We start from the raw sequence: 17948 nt of genomic DNA on the forward strand, positions 1-17948 counted from the left end.
ACTAACTACAAGTCAAAATATTTTTTGTCTATCGCAAAACGGACTTAACGGAACGAATCAACTCGCTTTGACAGTTCTAATGGGAATATTATTTAGTCATACAACAAAATAAAGTTTGGACATAGGAATAATAGAATATGTATCTTATTTGTTAGATGAGAGATTGAAAGATGAAGTATAATGATTGAAAATTAATTATTATTTTTCATGATTCACAAAATTTAATAAATACTTATCATCTTGTTGATTAATTCTAAAATCATATTCAAGAAATCTTTATAAATTGAAAATTAAACTTCTTTGGTAAGCTATAGGTATGAAAATATCATAATTTCGATTTAATCTAATTAAATTATAATTAGTTACATGGATTTCATATCTATTTAATTTATACGACCAAAATAAAAATATCTATTTAATTTACACGACCAAAATAAAAATATCAATTTAATTTATAAAACAGATGGGTTATTTGTGATAAATTTTCTAGAAATTTTTAGAAGCAAGTAAAATATCTTTCAATTAATGATAACTGGCTAAAATGAGCGAAATTATTGACAAAAACGTTGATTGTTATGGAATTAGTCCCAAAAATATATGAACAAATTTATTATACGTAATTAATGTATAATATTGTTCGAAATATGCTTTTATTATTAGTTACCATAAGTACAATCAGATTTTATTTGATTTCCATAAATATTTGATTTTAATTCGATTTTTCATTATTAATTCGAATTTATATTCTAAAAAAATTTCAAAGATCCGATTTCAGAATTTCGGGTCAATTTTCTGATTTTAAACCGACCCATTTTCATTTGTACTTCTCTTTTAATAGTATAGAGATTTATCAACCCAATATTGTTTTTGAAAAACTCATCTGGATTTCTCTTGCTATGAATCATAACTAAGACACTTGAAATATTTCTCCCTGGATTCTTTTCTTTATAGTGCTTCCTATGAGCATCTACAATTAACTCTTTGAAGTTCTTTTGGATCACTAAAGTTCCATAGAATAATGGAATATTAGTCTTCATCTCATAGTCATGATTGCTCTGTTGATTTTCTCGATCAACTATCTCGTCCTTCTCAAATTCTTCATCAACATCCATGTGGGAATCTTGATTATCTTGTAGATTTCTTTGTCTACTCTCTTCCTCCATGGATTCTTCTTCATCAGAGATCAAATTTTCTTCAATCACAACACGATTGTTTCCTCCTTGTGGAACCTGAATTGATTCCTCTCTTGCTTTTTGTTGAATGTTAATCCTATTGATTAACGCCGTCAATTGATCTCCAATATCAGTTCCACTTCGTGAAACCCTAATTAGTTTTTCTCCTCTGCCTCTTTGTTGATTTACGTTGTTGTTGGTCTTGCTAACCTGATTTGTCAATGCCTTTATCTCCTTGATTAAAGCAGTTAGGGACGTGGTAACAGCCAACGTAAAACCCTGAAAATCTGCTTTGGTCACCGGTTGATCTCCCATGGCTGATCAAGTTTTGAAAAAAAGAGACAGGAGAAAGCCTGCTCTGATACCACCTAACGCAGTCGGAAAACCCTAGGTTAAGCAAGCGCTAAACCTAGATTGAAATCAAGTTCGATAGTGACAAACTTAATGATAAAACTCTGAAATCCACCAGAAAAGGGTCTAGAATCCATCAGGAAAAGAGAAAGCTCTCTGTTCTTATTAATTAGAATCAAAAACATGTCCTGTAAATAACCTACGATCTCTATATATATAGAGAATAAAACCAAAACATAAAATAGAAAACCCTAAACAAAATAGAAAACGTGAAATAAGTAAATATTAAAAGAAAAGGTAAATTCCCTAAATTTCTCCTACATCACTTCTTCTCTTCACGATTATGTGCAGACCAAAATCAAATTTTTTTGGGTTTCGATTATGTGAATACCAAAATCAAATATGTGGTAGATTCTGTGATTTATAGATGGTAGTGGTGATGATGATACTGGTGACGATGGATGATGATGATACCAACAATGATAATTTTACAAGCGGTGGTCATAGTTGAGATATCGATGGTAGTTTTAGTGATTTACAGGTGGTGGTGGTGATGATGATATTCGTGATGAGGATATCGCTGATGATGGGTGATGATGATATCCACAGTGATAATTTTACAAGCGGTGGTCAAAATAACGTCAAAGAGAGTCCGGCGGCTAAATGATTCATGGTGGATTGAATGGATCGAGCTGCGGGGTCCAAGACCTTGACGGAATTTGCCAATTACAGATTTGATGAGGTTAATCTATCAAGATAGGAGAATGGGTATCGTCGACGGCAACAACCATTGTTACATTCTTCTGGGTTGAATTTCATAAACGGATAACAAATTAATTAGCAGTGTATATAAAATGCTAACATATCTTAAACACAACAGTTATATTATCATATGATAAATGAATACGCTAATGTATAAGTTAACGGAAATAATTAAATTACTAAAGTAAATAAACCGGGTAATACATAAGTTATTGATATAATCATATAATAAATATTTTAACACGATAAATATTAATTTACCATGTAACTTGTACACTTATCGCGATATAATATGATTTATCGAAAATTGAGTCATAATCGAAAATTTGACCGGAGCTATTATCTGAAATTTTTGTTTCATCGATATCTATTTTGTTATAATGTTAAACAATTTGTTACATGCAGAGAGGTATTTTCGTCCAACTTATACAAATTGATGAGAGAGAATTAATTATACAAAAAACATGTATATATTCTTAATTTTTTTATTAAATAGACTCTTATTTTAAACATAAATTAGATAAACCATTTTCTCAGCAAAAATATTAACAATTTATGAATTAGGGCTTGATTGGTTCTCCCGCTAGCACCCTCCTAGCGGTTGCTAGCGGTCGGTTGCGGTTGTTAGCGGTTGGTACCAATCATAGAAACCGCTCCGTACCGCTTCAAACCGCTTGAAATCGCTGAATTTCAAAAGCTCCTTCCCGCAAGCGTTTGCGGTTGCGGGCGGTAGCGGTTGGATTTAAAAAAAAAAAAAAATCAAACGTTTACTTATAATTATTATAAAATATATTAATCTTATATATATCTTTCATCATTGTATCACGTTCTCATCAGAAACCCTAATCAATATTCTAAAACCTTATTTTATCAATGTCTTCCACCCAAACTGATGAAAATCAATTTGAATATTTTTTCTTTCATTATATATTGCTTTTCTTTTTGATTGAATATATGTTTCGATTTGTTTTCTCGAATAGAAAATTACTTGCTTTTTGATTGAATTCAACGTTATTTACAGTTTGTCCCATTACTTGATACAATTTTTGGTGTTAACGACCCAGCATAAAGTACTATCTTATTATAAAATTTCTTTATTTTTGAATAACTATTTAGTACTTTATTTATGGTTTTAATTATTAAGCATGTTCAATTTTTCTAATATTATCATAATAATATATTGGTGTTTTTATTTCTTTTTTTTTGTAATATTTTTTATTTTTTTAGTTTTTTATTTAACTGCTACCGCATCCGCTGGTTTACCAGTCATAAAACTTCCGCAAACGCATCCATTTTCAAACGCTAAACCAGTCGTTCAAAACGCTTGGTAACGCTTGAAACCGCAACCGCCCGCTTCCGCAAACTCCCGCAACCAAAACCGCAACCGCTGCGTTTAAACCAGTCAGACCCTTAGCCATTTTGTATTTTTTAGTTGCCAATACAAAATTAACTTCAATATCAATATAATTCGTACATAAACCAAAATTCTTAAAATGTTATGTTTTCTGAAAAATCTTGATTAAGTTATAATGTGAATATTTTTTGGTTTTATTCAATCTTCATGTATAATTAAAAGTCAATAGTTAATTTGGTTAAGTTTAGTAAATTTTAATTGGGTCCTTTTTCATATTTTCCATGGGTAAAAATGTAATTTGGTAATCATCGTCAGATGTGATTTGCGGAAACCCTAGAGCGGCGGTGGCAATTGATTTCTTCATTCATAATTCATCATAAACTTATAGATCCAGCACAAATAATCCGAATCGACCACAAAATAAAAAAAAAAACAAAAAAAAAAAGCTTTTGAAAAAGTCTCAGATCTTTTTATCTGTTCATGGCCAAATCAATGAGGCTACCAAATTGAATTTATCAATTAAAACCAATCCTATATAAAAAAAAAAAAAAAATTGAATCAAAATGTGGCTCAGAAGTGCTTGAAAGGTAATCACGAGATTAAAAAATCTCAATCATGTGATAAAAGGTCATTTTTTCTTCATCATCACCACAATTTTTTTTTTTTTAAATCAGAAAAACAACAACACAAATTGAAATTAACCGTAAAATATACACAAAAAATTATACTTTTAAACGACCCAAAAATCGTTGTTGATCTTAAAAGGATAACAAACAAACAGAACCGGTAACCTTAAAACCTTTTTCAAAATCAACAATGATTTTTGCTCGCTTGAAAACATAATTTTGACAAATCGAGATTTAAAGATTTGTGTGTTCTGAATAAATTCTCAGTGTTTCAGTTGTATATATAGTAAACAACCCAGAAATTAGGGCAAAACCTCACGCAAAAAGACCAAAATAGCCCTCACAATGTTCAGTTATTTCGAAATTACCCTCACAGTTTCCTCGGTGTCTCCGCCATTACTCTCCAAAACTCGATGATTCTTCTGCTTCTTCGAAATTTCTAAGCGTAAAGTTTTATAATTTATCTCGAAAGACATGATTTTTTCCATTGCAACAAGCTCTGTTACGAACCCAATGCTCCATCATCACCATCTTAGTGACTTCAACAGAAACAGAGCATCTAAGTCTATCAAGATAATAAACTCGAAGAATCACAAAAACCCAAGAAAGTAAAGTTCCTCTCTCTTTATTTTCTCTTTCAGGCATTTTAACGAACACGTTACGTGCATTCACCAACAATGCAAATAACATACTCTGTTTTGGCAGGTGTGAGTGTTTTGATCTCTATGATCAATTGGTTCCATACAAGAAAGCTTGGTCATGGCAAAAAAGCATTGTCAATGAGAAAATAGCTATGATTGATAGAAATCAAGAGTGCCCAGATACAGTGATTTTACTACAACATCCACCAGTTTACACAATGGGAACTGGAAGTACAGAGGATTATCTCAATTTCGACATAAAGAATGCTCCTTTCGATGTCTATAGAACTGAACGTGGTGGTGAAGTTACTTACCATGGTCCTGGTCAGGTAAAACACATTGAGTCTCATTTGTTTTCTAATCAAATTCATCAATGTTGAAGCTAATGATTGTCAGTGAATGTGATTGTGTGAAAATGTAGCTAGTTATGTATCCTATAATCAATCTCCGGAATCATAAGATGGATCTTCATTGGTACTTAAGGAAGCTTGAGCAGGTAGTCATTCGTGTTCTTTCTTCGGCTTTCTCCATCAACGCTACTCGTCTTGACGGTTTAACTGGAGTTTGGGTCGGTATGTCCACAATCTCCATTTTTGTTTTACTTCTTCCTGTGGTTTGATCTGATAGTGCCAGTGAACTAATACGTATAATTATATAGGCAACAAAAAAGTGGCGGCGTTAGGTATTCGTGTGTCGAAATGGATGACATATCATGGTCTAGCTCTTAACGTTACAACAGATTTAACACCTTTTAACTTGATAGTTCCATGTGGGATAAGAAACCGTGGGGTTGGAAGTGTAAAGGGTTTGATTGAGGATGGAGAACATGTAATTCGGGACGTGTGTTATGATAAGCTCGACGATTTGCAGTTGTTAGATATAGCTCATGAGTCGTTATTAAAGGAATTCTCTGAAGTTTTCCAGCTTCAAATCGAAAAGCAAACATTATTCAAACTGGAATGCTAACGGATTTGTGTCAATGGTACAACAAAATCCTTGCATTCTCGTTCAATGTTTTTGATTGGCATTAGTGGTTCTTGATCAAAAAGTTTTAATCCTTCTCCAATTACTAGTTACTCAGCTAACAAGTGATTTACGTGGTTATGCAGGAACCTTTTTGTGGACCAGTGCTAATAGGTAAACAGAGGTTTTATTGGCTGTTTGTGAAGTTGTCTGCTTCTGGTTGATATTTGTGTGTGAGATTGGTATCTCTATTTCTCTCTCCACACAATAAATTCCCCTCCAAAGAAAGCTTATCTGCTTGTCGAATTGACGAGAAAAGGATGGCACTGGAAACTGCTTTCTCCATGAGTTTTTGCTCCTTCCCTGTCCCCAAGGCAATCTTCTTTGAGAGAGAAACTTCATCTTTTCAACGAGTCATCTCGAGAGCAAAAGGAATTGCCGGTGAGGGTCAAGTTGAAAGCTGTATGGAACCCGAGAGAAGGATAAGCTCTGATGGAGTTGAGACTCAAGTCAAGGAAACTGCTGACAAAGTATTTAATAAACTGCCTGAAAGAAATTTAGATACTTGGAGCGGTGGCAGAGTAACAGCAAAAGAACTTTCAGGCTCAGTAGTAAGGAACACGGTACGAAAAGATACTACTTTACGACATATCTCACCTTCTAGTCATTCAACAAAGATTAGAGGAGATAAGCCGAAGATTTTAGGTGAGAAGAAAGCTATTGTAGATAGAAGCAAGGCCTACGTAAAGCTGAAGTCTCTAGCAAAAGAAGTGAGAGACGCAGGCTATGTACCAGAGACGAAGTACGTTCTTCATGATATTGATGAAGAAGCTAAAGAGAAAGCATTGATGCATCACAGTGAACGATTAGCTATTGCTTTCGGGCTTATAAACACGCCTCCAGGGACAACGATAAGGGTGATGAAGAATCTGAGGATATGCGGAGATTGCCACAACTTCATAAAGATATTATCGAGTATTGAAGATAGAGAAATCATTGTAAGAGATAACAAGAGGTTTCATCATTTTAGATATGGTAGCTGCTCTTGTGGAGACTATTGGTAGACTCTTGTATGAAAATATGTGATTTTTAACAAATTTATACTAAACTAGTTTTTTTTTCTTGCACATCTGCCAACTCTTTAACAAACATAGTACTCAAACTTTGATCTCAACATCAGTGAAATGGACAAACACTAAATTAATAGCATCACAATATACATAGTATCAATCATACTCTTACTAATTCAGTTTGGCTTGCTATTTCCTGTTTCGTAGTAGCCTTGTACAAGGAATATACATAAGATGCAAACCCAAGGATCCCAGCTAACAGAGCTCCTCCCTTAAACCATTCAATGTCGTCATCCATAAACCGAAACGCCAAAACAACAAAAATGTTCGCTAAAGGTGTGGCGGAGAAGTTGACAACATTAGAGAAAATAGAAGAAGCCAAACACACAAGACCCACAAGTCCTAAAGACATTACATGCCATGCAAGTGATAATCCGATGAGACTCAAAACGTAAAGTGGCTTCCCCTTCTTAAATGTCTCAAAATCTTCTTTTATATCTTTGTATTCACTGCTTATGAATAATCCAACCAAACATATCAATGTTGCAATCATAGAAGCATTGGTTTGCATCAACATTACCGTGGAAACTCTACTCTCTGTGTTAGGTATGACCTTTTGGAACCCCAATTGCATGATACATAGAGATAAAGAGAAGGCTACCGTGCCAAAGAAGGCACACCAAGCACCGTAGCTCATTTTCCAGCCTTCACTTTCGCAGGGATAATAGGCGTCATCCGAAGATGTAATGCCCGTGGCAACTCCAGAAAGGACGATGGATAATATGATCCAACGGTTGAATTTGTGTTTGTTGATAATTGCTGTAAAGATGGAAGTGAAGATCAGTTGTGTTGTGAAGATCCAAAAGAAGAACACACAATGAGTTCTCCCAATTGCATAGAGTTGGCTATAAGCCGCAGAGAGGAAACCGAGAGAGAGGTAAAGAATAAAGAGTTTGCCAAAAAAAGAAGACGAAGATTGAGTTTCTCTATGAGTGGAGAATGAAGAACGCCATAAGAGGAAAATGAAGGCTATAGATGGAAACGCAGCGTTTTGGACAAATGATTGAAGCCATGTGCCTTTAAATTGTTTTGGATCGTCACAAGTATCTCTTCCTGTTTGGATGAAATAGAAGTTTAGAAGAAGTGTTGATAAAACACGTCCTGTTACGACCAAACCAGAGCAGACAAAGATACAAATCCACCAGTTTCTTGTCTTAAGATTTTGTGACCGATCAAGAGCTATTGAAGTTGTTGCTCTTGGTTGATTCTCAACTCCAATATTAGCTTCTTCTTCTTCAAATAAACCAACAAAGACAAACATATACTTTATATTAATTCAACTTGTATAAGTTAAAACATTATCGGTATAATATGAATGCGCATACCTTGTGTTATTCGGTCCGGAGATTCGATGTGTAAACCCATGAAGTTCCTTGTGAAAGTTTCTAAACTAAATGGATTTTGCTCACACGAACATATATATAGATTGCAACTAGAGAAATATAGCCATGAACAGTGGCGGATATAGGGAAGAAAATTGTATGGGGCTTAATATAGGGCACTCCTTCCACATGAGCTAAAGAAAATTCATATGTTTTAGTTGATTAGTTGATCAACAACAGAAGACGAATTGCTGTTGTTGTTGTAACGATTCCTGTTGTTGTTGTTGTTGTTGTTGTGATGGCGATTTGAATTGTTGTTGTTACGTTGCGTTGCGACATTGGCCGTGACTGGAAGCGCAGAGTGCATAGTGGGAGACAAGAGCTTAGCTTCATGATTGATCAACTTCTCATGAACGTGAGTAACACGACCCTGAAGTTGCGAACATCTCCTTGCAGAGTGACCATGTACGCTGCAGATCTGACAGCGCCCGAGATAAGGACGTGGACCTCTCTGCTCTGTTTTGTTGTATGATGGCTGCCAGTTTGAAGACGAATTGCTGTTGTTGTTGTAGCGATTCCTGTTGTTGTTGTTGTTGTTGTGATGGCGATTTGAATTGTTGTTGTGGCGTTGCGTTGCGACATTGGCCGTGACTGGAAGTGCAGAGTGCAAAGTGGGAGACAAGAGCTTAGCTTCATGATTGATCAACTTCTCATGAACGTGAGTAACACGACCCTGAAGTTGCGGACATCTCCTCGCAGAGTGACCATGTACGCTGCAGATCTGACAGCGCCCGAGATAAGGACGTGGACCTCTCTGCTCTGTTTTGTTGTATGATGGCTGCCAGTTTGAAGACGAATTGCTGTTGTTGTTGTAGCGATTCCTGTTGTTGTTATTGTGATGGCGATTTGAATTGTTGTTGTGGCGTTGCGTTGCGACATTGGCCGTGACTGGAAGCGCAGAGTGCATAGTGGGAGACAAGAGCTTAGCTTCATGATTGATCAACTTCTCATGAACGTGAGTAATGGTCGGTGGTAAGTCCCTGCCTTCAATCTGATCTACAATTGACTTGTTGTCCTCCGATCTGCCTTCCATGAGTTCAATAATGGAAACGAGCCCTTGCACAGTCAACTTAGTAACATCGTATCTCATACCAATGTCGGAATTCAGACGATCCATACAATACTTACCATACTGCCCAACCAACACCAGACCACCAAAAGCAGCACCAAAACTGGGAACTACATATCGAACTGTTGAAGAAAACACCGAAGCTGCTCTACCACTAGCGTTCACCACCCCAAGAAGTCCCAATGTCGAAGAAACAGCATCCCTTGCTATAGACGCCGAATTGGCTTGACCACTTCTTCCCAACTTGATCTTTGACATGACAACCAAACTAGTTTTGCAATAGATGGCAAAATCTTCACAATTGTTCTCAAACAGATGGTAAGCACCAAACCCATTTCGTAGTAAGAGAAATTTCGCACGGAAAATAACTTCTTCAGGAGGATCTGAAGGTGCTGTTGTGCAAGTACCTCCTCGTTGTTTTGCGACAAAGAAAGCTGGAGAGACACCGTACTCGAAGAGATAGAGGTTTCCTCCGGCGAGAAAGCAATCAAGGCAAGAAGAGATTACACCGTGGAGTTTGGATTGATCTCCACACTTGGGACACGGGTTGTTGTCTCCTCCATGATTCGGAACACAACTAGCGATGAACTTGTCCAGGAAAGTCCCGGTTCTGGTTTCCAGATCACCTCCACGAGTGAAATGTATCACCTTCTCATCGCCTACATAGATTCCTGCGAATTGCAAACCCAAATTTGGAATCTTTGATAAACCCAGAAGTTAATGGATCTACATAGTTAGAGATAGAGAAAGAGATGGTGGTACCGTGGTGAGAGTAGGTATAAGCGTTACGCCATGAGTAGATGTGATCTCCAGGCTTCAATGTCTCTCTGGAGATTTGGTTTGAGAGTAATCCCATCATCCTCGAGAGCAAGATCCGGTTTTAGGTTTTTTCTTCGGATGTCCACTCCTTTTTACCTCAATATCTGAGCTCAGCTATTGAAAATACCTCCATAATTCTGAGGAAATTACAAAATTATATTGCTATTGTTATAATAATTACTTTATTATATGGTGTATATAAATATAAATAATGGAGAAAGAATTATACCCGCAGAAGGATCGGGATACTGAAAATAAAGAGATGAGAGGAGGAGAGAGAGTTCTTATAACTTCTTATTGTTGAAGTATGAAATGTGATTTACAACGAACGAATTCGTTCGTTTATATAGGCAGGAAAAAGTAAGTTACTATGCATGCATAGTGACGGTGGGCTCCACACAAAATATTATTTTACGATCGTTTACGCATGTGTATTTGATGTTGCAGCTTTCCTTGACTTTTACAACACTCCCCCTTGGAGACCAGTGTCACTATGTCTCTTGCGTAATATTTTATGTTGCCTCGTTAAAAACCTTTCTAGGAAAACCCGGTGGGAAAAACCATAGTAGGTAAAAAGAGTGCAACCGCGCAAGCTCCCCCTCGAATGATCAGGATCATAACTTACAGTCTTGTTGACGACGCATTCCAATGTTATGAACATGTTTCCTGAATATAGAGGTGGGTAATGATTTCGTGAAGAGATCCGCAGAATTCTCGGATGATCGGACATATTTTACTTCAATGTCTTTATTCTTCACGAGTTCTTGGGTGTATGAAAAGAACTTTGGAGGGATATGTTTGGTTCTATCGCTTTTGATATATCCTTCCTTTGTCTGAGCAACACATGCAGCATTGTCTTCATACAAGATAGTTGGCTCTGTATTCAGACTAATTCCACTACTGGTTTGAATATGTCGACTTATTGATCTTAGCCACACGCATTCTCTACTCGCTTCATGGAGTGCGATGATCTCAGCATGATTTGAAGAAGTAGCTACAAGTGTCTGCTTCTGAGAACGCCATGATATAGCAGTACCTCCAATCGTGAATACGTATCCTGTTTGGGATCGAGCTTTGTGTGGATCTGATAAATATCCTGCATCTGCAAAACCAATCATTTGACCATTTATATTTTTAGGATAAAATAACCCTAAATCAATAGTCCCTTGAAGATAACGAAAGACATGTTTAATTCCGTTCCAATGTCTTCGTGTAGGGGATGAACTAAATCTAGCCAAAAGATTGACTGAAAATGATATATCAGGTCGAGTGCAATTTGCAAGATACATAAGGGCTCCAATTGCACTTAGATACGGTACTTCAGGACCGAGTATCTCTTCATTCTCCTCATGCGGTCGAAATGGATCACTTTCAACGTTAAGTGATCTAACGACCATAGGAGTACTCAGAGGAGTTGCCTTATCCATGTTGAATCGTTTTAGCACTCTTTTAGTATACGTGGATTGGTGCACAAATATACCCTTTTGGGAATGTTCAATTTGTAGGCCAAGACAAAACTTTGTTTGTCCGAGATCTTTCATCTCGAATTCCCCTTTTAAATAGTTTGTTGCTTTCTGTATTTCATCTTGAGTCCCAATTATATTTAGATCATCAACATATACCGCGATTATTACAAATCCGGATTTTGTTTTCTGGATGAAAACACATGGGCATATAGGATCGTTTACGTATCCTTCTTTCGTTAAATGTTCACTGAGACGATTATACCACATTCGCCCAGATTGCTTTAACCCATATAATGATCTTTGTAACTTTATTGCACATAACTCTTTGGGTTTAGATTTCAATGCTTCTGGCATCTTAAACCCGTCGGGAACTCTCATATAGATATCTGTATCTAAAGATCCATACAAATATGCTGTAACAACATCCATGAGACGCATTTCTAAATTTTTATCAGCCGCTAGACTCATCAAGAATCTAAACGTTATTGCATCCATAACGGGGGAATATGTTTCCTCATAATCAATCCCGGGTCTTTGAGAAAATCCTTGAGCTACGAGACGAGCCTTGTATCTCGTAATTTCATTTTTCTCATTTCGTTTTCTAACGAAAACCCACTTGTATCCAACCGGTCTCACATCTTCAGGTGTGAGTATAATAGGTCCGAATACATTTCGCTTATTAAGTGAATCAAGTTCGACTTGGATGGCATCCTTCCATTTTATCCAGTCGTGTCTCTTTTGACATTCATATACAGACTGTGGTTCTGGATCTTCGTTTTCCTCATTTATTTCTTTTGCTACGAGGTATGAGAAAACGTCATCGACTTCATCCATTTTATTTTGATCCCAGATCTTTCCATTATGGATATAGTTGATAGAAATCTCATGATTTCCTTCAGGCTCATGATGCTCATCATTGTCATTAGACTTATGATTCGTTTCTTCCAAAATGCTTTCTGCTATTTTGGGAATATCGAGCTTTTCAGCTTCCTTTCGCTTTCTAGGATTTTTATCCTTAGAACCAACTGGTCTACCACGCTTCAGGCGTGTTCTAGACTCACGTGTATCGTCTGCTTTTCCATGTTCTTGTGGAATTTCAATCCGAGCAGGAACATTTGCAGCTGGAATATGTGATTTGGTTATCGTTTTAGTATCTGCAAAAGCATCAGGTAATTGATTTGCTATACTTTGTAAATGCATAATTCGTCGAACTTCCAGTTCCGACTGTTTCGTAGGAGGATCAAGATGTAACAAAGATGGTACACTCCACTTTATATTCTTTCCTACTTGTTTGTTTTCTCCCCCTAGAACTGGGAACTCTTTTTCATCAAAATGACAGTCAGCAAAGCGTGCCGTAAAGAGGTCACCAGTTCGAGGTTCTAAATACCTTATAATAGATGGAGAATCATAACCCACATATATCCCTAACCTTCGTTGGGGTCCCATCTTTGTACGTTGTGGCGGTGCTACAGGCACATATACCGCACAACCGAAAATCTTTAGATGAGAAATATTTGGTTCACGACCAAATACTAGTTGTAATGGGGAATATTTATGATATGCACTTGGTCTTATTCGGATAAGTGCTTCAGCATGCAAAATAGCGTGTCCCCATACAGAGGTTGGGAGTTTTGATCTCATGATCAATGGTCTTGCAATTAATTGCAGGCGTTTAATTAAAGATTCAGCCAAACCATTTTGTGTGTGAACATGAGCTACAGGATGTTCTACTTCAATTCCCGTTACCATACAATAATCATTAAAAGCTTGGGATGTGAATTCACCAGCGTTGTCTAGTCTAACTCTTTTAATAGGGTAATCAGAAAACTGAGCCCTCAGTTTGATTATTTGAGTTAGAAATCTCGCAAATGCAATATTTCGAGATGATAATAGACAAACATGTGACCATCTGCTGGATGCGTCAATTAATACCATGAAATAGTGGAATGGTCCACATGGTGGATGTATTGGTCCACAAATATCTCCTTGAATTCGTTCAAGGAATTTTGGTGATTCTTTATCAATTTTGGCTGGCGATGGCCTTATGATAAGTTTTCCAAGAGAACATGCGGCACATGTCTTTTTATTCCCATGATATATCTCCTGGATTTTCAATGGGTGTCCATGTGAGCTCTCTATGATTTTTCGCATCATCGAGGTGCCTGGATGACCGAGGCGATCATGCCATAATGTGAAATCTTCTGGATTTCTTTTAATCACTAGATGCGATTCGATTGCACTTATATGAGTATAATGCAATCCTGAAGGAAGTTTTGGAAATTTTTCCAATATAAGCCTTTTTCCCGATTTATCAGAAGTTATGTACATATACTTCTTTTCATTCTCAGTTGCAGACTGAGTATCATATCCTTGAAGGTATATGTCTTTGAAACTCAACAAATTCCTTTTAGATTTTGGAGAATACAAGGCATTTTTTATGGAAAACTTGGTTCCATTAGGCAACATAAAGTTGGCCATACCAGTTCCTTCAATCACGTCTACAGGACCTGATATTGTATTGACAATCGTGTTTGTCGGTTTTAAGTTAGAGAAATATCTTTTGTCCTTTAGAATAGTGTGTGTTGTCCCACTATCTGGTATGCAAATTTCTTGAGCCATTTCCTTGGAGATTGTTTCATCCATTTCTGTGATTAAGATAAACATCAATAAAAAGAAAGTAAATTTTATTCATAAAAGGAAAACACACAATAATTATACATTAAATTGTTGTTAAAACAACATTATTTTTCAAAATAACAAAAGCATAATATTATATATATGACATAACTAGAGACTATTTCAGCAGTCTCAATACAAGCTCTTTAGTTAACCGCAAAAGCGGTCTAATCCAAATCATTTGCAAAGGAGGGAGAATCGAGATACGATGTATCCTCGAAGTTTTCTGCTAAATTGACTTCTTTCCCTTTTCCTTTCGTGGAATTCATGTACAACTTACAAAGATGTGGGGGAGTTCGACACGTACGGGCCCAATGTCCCTTAGATCCACATCTATAACACACATTCTCACTCTTCTGGGTGGAATTTTCTTGGTGTTCCTTCCCTTTTGAATCATTTTGAGGACGAACCCATTTAAACGACCCCCTTCCACGTGAGTTGTAATTTCTTCCACGCCCACGATTAAAACGACCACCACGACCCCGATATGATTGATTCCCTTTCTCGGGATAGTTTACATCTTTTTTCTCCGGATTTTTTACATCCGTTGCATTCACTTCAGGGAATGCTTTGGTTCCTGCAGGCCGAGCATTGTGGTTTTTGATGAGAAGCTCATTATTCTTCTCTGCTATCATAAGCGCCACAATCAGCTCGGAAAACATTTTGTACTTGCAGTTCCTATATTGTTCTGCAAGAACATAGTGCTCCTTATGGAATGTAAGGTAGGTTTTATTGAGCATTTCGTCTTCGCTCACTTTCTTACCACAGTATTCCAACTGAGCCACGATTCTTAACATGGTAGAATTATACTGTGCTACCTTGTTAAAATCTAGGAACCTCAAATTTGCCCATTCGTCAAGGGCATGTGGGAGAGTTATTGCTTTCTGGTTGTCAAACCTATTTTTTAAAGCTTTCCACAACTCCACGGGGTCTTTTACATTTGCATAATCATGCATCAGATTTTCATCTAGATGCTTTCTTAGAAAAATTATCGCCTTTGCCTTTTCATTGGCAGGTGATTCATTTTCCTCTTTTATCGTCTCCAATAGATTCTGCGAATCTAAATGAAGTTCCACATCAGTGGTCCATGCTATGTAATTTGCTCCAGTGATTTGAAGAGCTTGGATCTTAAGCTTTTCAATGTTTGCCATTTGTTTTAAACAAGTAAACTAATGGTCAAACGAAATTCTTGCGGAGTAAAATCTACAACGCAAAGATTATAGATACACATAATAATGATTCCAAAAACAAATATTAAAAATAATCGAAACATTCTTCAAAACTTCAAAACTTCAAAATTCTTCTTTTTTTTTCGGAGAGATTTTTTTTTAGAGAGATGAAAAAATTTTGTTTTGATGAAATGAATGAGAAAATGAATGAATTTATAGATTGAAAAATACTATTCCTAGCCGTTGGAAAAAGTTGAATTTTTTGAAAAAATTTTGAAATTTTTCTTTGAGACCGTTGGCGGAAAAAGATTTAAACAAAAAAATTAATCTGAAAAATTAGAGATCAATAAGATAAAAATTATCGATTCAGATAAAAATATTTATACAGGTGAATAAACCATAATATAAACAAATAATTCACAGTGATATTATGGTGACGAATTATCCACATAGAAACAGTAAATATATATGTGGCGGCTCAGCCGACCGGTAGCAGAAATAAATATTTAAAGCAGTGCATAAAATTAAGGCGGCTCAGCCGACCGGCAACAGAAATAAATATCTAAAGCAGTACATAAAATTAAGGCGGCTCAGCCGACCGGTAGCAAAAATAAATATTTAAAGCAGTGAATAAAATTTCAGGTGGCTCAGCCAACCATTAACAGAAAATAATTAATTATGGTGCATGAAGTAACATATATATACATATATAGTTTCTTTTATTTATTTATATAATTTTCTTTTCTCCTTTTTTTTTTCTCATATTTTTCTTTTAACGAGGCGACATACCGCCCGGTATAATACCGTATTTTTTTTTTCAGCGATCATAGAGTGATCGTGCTGATAACGTGTTATAATAATTACTTTATTATATGGTGTATATAAATATAAATAATGGAGAAAGAATTATACCCGCAGAAGGATCGGGATACTGAAAATAAAGAGATGAGAGGAGGAGAGAGAGTTCTTATAACTTCTTATTGTTGAAGTATGAAATGTGATTTACAACGAACGAATTCGTTCGTTTATATAGGCAGGAAAAAGTAAGTTACTATGCATGCATAGTGACGGTGGGCTCCACACAAAATATTATTTTACGATCGTTTACGCATGTGTATTTGATGTTGCAGCTTTCCTTGACTTTTACAACAGCTATTTATTAGTACTTGTGTGTTTGTTTTGCAATTTTGATAGTTGGAGTGATACCTTGAAAATGTTGGTTAATTTTATTTGCAAATTATTGTGCTTAAAGGTTCAAAATGAAAACGAAAAAAAAAAAAGTTTCAAAATGAAATACTATAATTTTAGCCAGTGATAAAACCGAATTTTTAGAATCAAACTATTCTCTTTTCTTAATTTTTAAAAAGTACGGATCAAGAATAAAGTGGCAGGCGTAACTCCACTGAAATAACTTTAGCTCTTTAATTATTACACTGGTGGAGGTCCCCGGCCGGCGTGGGGTTGTATGTTGATTAAGACCAGAATTAGTAATCAATATTTAGGGTTGTGGAAGTCGAAACTAACACAATCAAGATTTGTCTAGGGTTTTATTTTAGGGATACAATAAACGCGAATTCTCCAAGAACAACAGAACGGATCGAAACCAAAGATGGTGTTCTTGATATTATTAAGAAAAAGATAGCTTTGATCGTACAAGAGTCTGATCGTAAAAGAAAAAGTGTTTAGCTTAAAAGCCTTGTGTAGTCTAAATTCTAGAGCGATATTGCCTCCCCCTTCTGTGATAGCTTTCAGTTTCTTTATATAGGGATGGTAAACCGCCTCTCCAGCGATATTCTCGGAAGATTTCCATTTATTTTGAAGTTGGCTCAGAATATCGCGGATTTAGGATAGTTTCCTTATTTTTCGGAGTCTTTTGGAAGATTTCCTGAATTGAGTCGATCCTTCGAGATTTCTTCTTTATCCTTTCCGAACATTTCGGAAATGATACTTCTTTATCGGGAATGATCCTTTGAAGATAAATATTCACCTAAGTCCTTGCCTCGGGTGACTCATGATCTCTCCTCGGGTAATTCGGGAGCTGATTGGTGTTTGGCTCGGATATCGGAGAGACGCGAGCCGGGCTTCCGAGGAGAATCGTCTCGGGTATCAACAAAGAACAGTTCGGAGTTAACTGGCTCGGGTACTCGAAGGGAGCCAGCTCGGGTTCCCGAGCTCGCTGGCAGATACCCAAGGCGATTGGCTTGCTGAACCCGAGGCGATTGGCATGTTGCCCCGAGGTGACTAGCATGCTGCCCCGAGGTCACCTCGGAAATTCCCTGAGGTGTCCAAAGTTTGGCTCGGTACTAAGAGATAAAATCTGACCCCAACAGTTAGCCCCCCAGCTCGTTGTCTTGAAGAGCAAGTGACG

General features: G+C 36.5%; 4 protein-coding genes across 9 annotated transcripts in view; 2 read left to right on the forward strand and 2 right to left on the reverse strand.

Moving 5' to 3' along the window:
• Window positions 1-4697: 4697 nt before the first annotated feature.
• LOC9327434 (putative lipoyltransferase-like protein, chloroplastic) lies at window positions 4698-6107 on the forward strand. Of its 2 annotated transcripts, XM_021015275.1 has the most exons (5): window positions 4698-4873; window positions 4971-5235; window positions 5328-5478; window positions 5565-5888; window positions 6016-6107. In XM_021015275.1, exons 1-4 carry the CDS (start codon window positions 4740-4742, stop codon window positions 5870-5872), a joined length of 858 nt encoding a protein of 285 aa, XP_020870934.1. In that variant the 5' UTR covers window positions 4698-4739; the 3' UTR covers window positions 5873-5888; window positions 6016-6107. The 2 variants fall into 2 exon arrangements, with proteins under 2 accessions (XP_020870934.1, XP_020870935.1); XM_021015276.1 differs by lacking the exon at window positions 6016-6107 and having other exon boundaries at window positions 5565-5912.
• Window positions 6108-6168: 61 nt separating this feature from the next.
• On the forward strand, window positions 6169-6990 carry LOC110225464 (pentatricopeptide repeat-containing protein DWY1, chloroplastic). Its single transcript, XM_021015277.1, has one exon. The coding sequence runs from the start codon at window positions 6190-6192 to the stop codon at window positions 6931-6933; it is 744 nt and encodes a 247-aa protein (XP_020870936.1). The 5' UTR covers window positions 6169-6189; the 3' UTR covers window positions 6934-6990.
• A 17-nt stretch (window positions 6991-7007) lies between these two features.
• The window catches only part of LOC9327435 (putative purine permease 20), a 53992-nt gene continuing 43051 nt past the window's right edge, over window positions 7008-17948 (reverse strand). Inside the window, exons 1-2 of one of the 4 annotated variants that reach the window (XM_002894007.2) lie at window positions 8325-8415; window positions 7008-8232 (exon numbers count right to left, since the gene is read on the reverse strand). In XM_002894007.2, coding sequence (XP_002894053.1) covers window positions 7100-8232; window positions 8325-8364 — 1173 coding nt within the window. In that variant the 5' untranslated portion in view covers window positions 8365-8415 and the 3' untranslated portion in view covers window positions 7008-7099. Of the gene's footprint in view, window positions 8236-8324; window positions 8416-17948 lie in introns of those variants that run through there. The other 3 variants (XM_021015274.1, XM_021015271.1, XM_021015272.1) reach the window with 3 other exon arrangements.
• On the reverse strand, window positions 8405-10367 carry LOC9330115 (probable polyketide synthase 38). 2 transcript variants are annotated; one of them, XM_021015270.1, is made up of 3 exons: window positions 10213-10367; window positions 9325-10121; window positions 8405-9027 (listed from the first exon to the last, which is right to left on the reverse strand). In XM_021015270.1, the coding sequence occupies exons 1-3, from the start codon at window positions 10307-10309 to the stop codon at window positions 8536-8538; spliced, it is 1386 nt and encodes a 461-aa protein (XP_020870929.1). In that variant the 5' UTR covers window positions 10310-10367; the 3' UTR covers window positions 8405-8535. The 2 variants fall into 2 exon arrangements, with proteins under 2 accessions (XP_020870929.1, XP_020870928.1); XM_021015269.1 differs by having other exon boundaries at window positions 8405-10121; window positions 10213-10364.

The sequence above is a fragment of the Arabidopsis lyrata genome, assembly GCF_000004255.2.
Source record: "Arabidopsis lyrata subsp. lyrata unplaced genomic scaffold ARALYscaffold_1, whole genome shotgun sequence".
NCBI lineage: Eukaryota > Viridiplantae > Streptophyta > Magnoliopsida > Brassicales > Brassicaceae > Arabidopsis > Arabidopsis lyrata.

Excerpts from the sequence above, each read along its gene's own strand:
- LOC9327434 (XM_021015275.1), top strand. The coding sequence starts at position 4,740 with ATGATTTTTTCCATTGCAACAAGCTCTGTTACGAACCCAATGCTCCAT. Across the intron at positions 4,874-4,970 it reads AATCACAAAAACCCAAGAAA|GTGTGAGTGTTTTGATCTCT; the intron begins GTAAAGTTCCTC and ends CTGTTTTGGCAG. Across the intron at positions 5,236-5,327 it reads CTTACCATGGTCCTGGTCAG|CTAGTTATGTATCCTATAAT; the intron begins GTAAAACACATT and ends GTGAAAATGTAG.
- LOC9330115 (XM_021015269.1), bottom strand. The coding sequence starts at position 10,309 with ATGATGGGATTACTCTCAAACCAAATCTCCAGAGAGACATTGAAGCCT. Across the intron at positions 10,122-10,212 it reads TTATACCTACTCTCACCACG|GAATCTATGTAGGCGATGAG; the intron begins GTACCACCATCT and ends TGCAATTCGCAG.
- LOC110225464 (XM_021015277.1), top strand. The coding sequence starts at position 6,190 with ATGGCACTGGAAACTGCTTTCTCCATGAGTTTTTGCTCCTTCCCTGTC.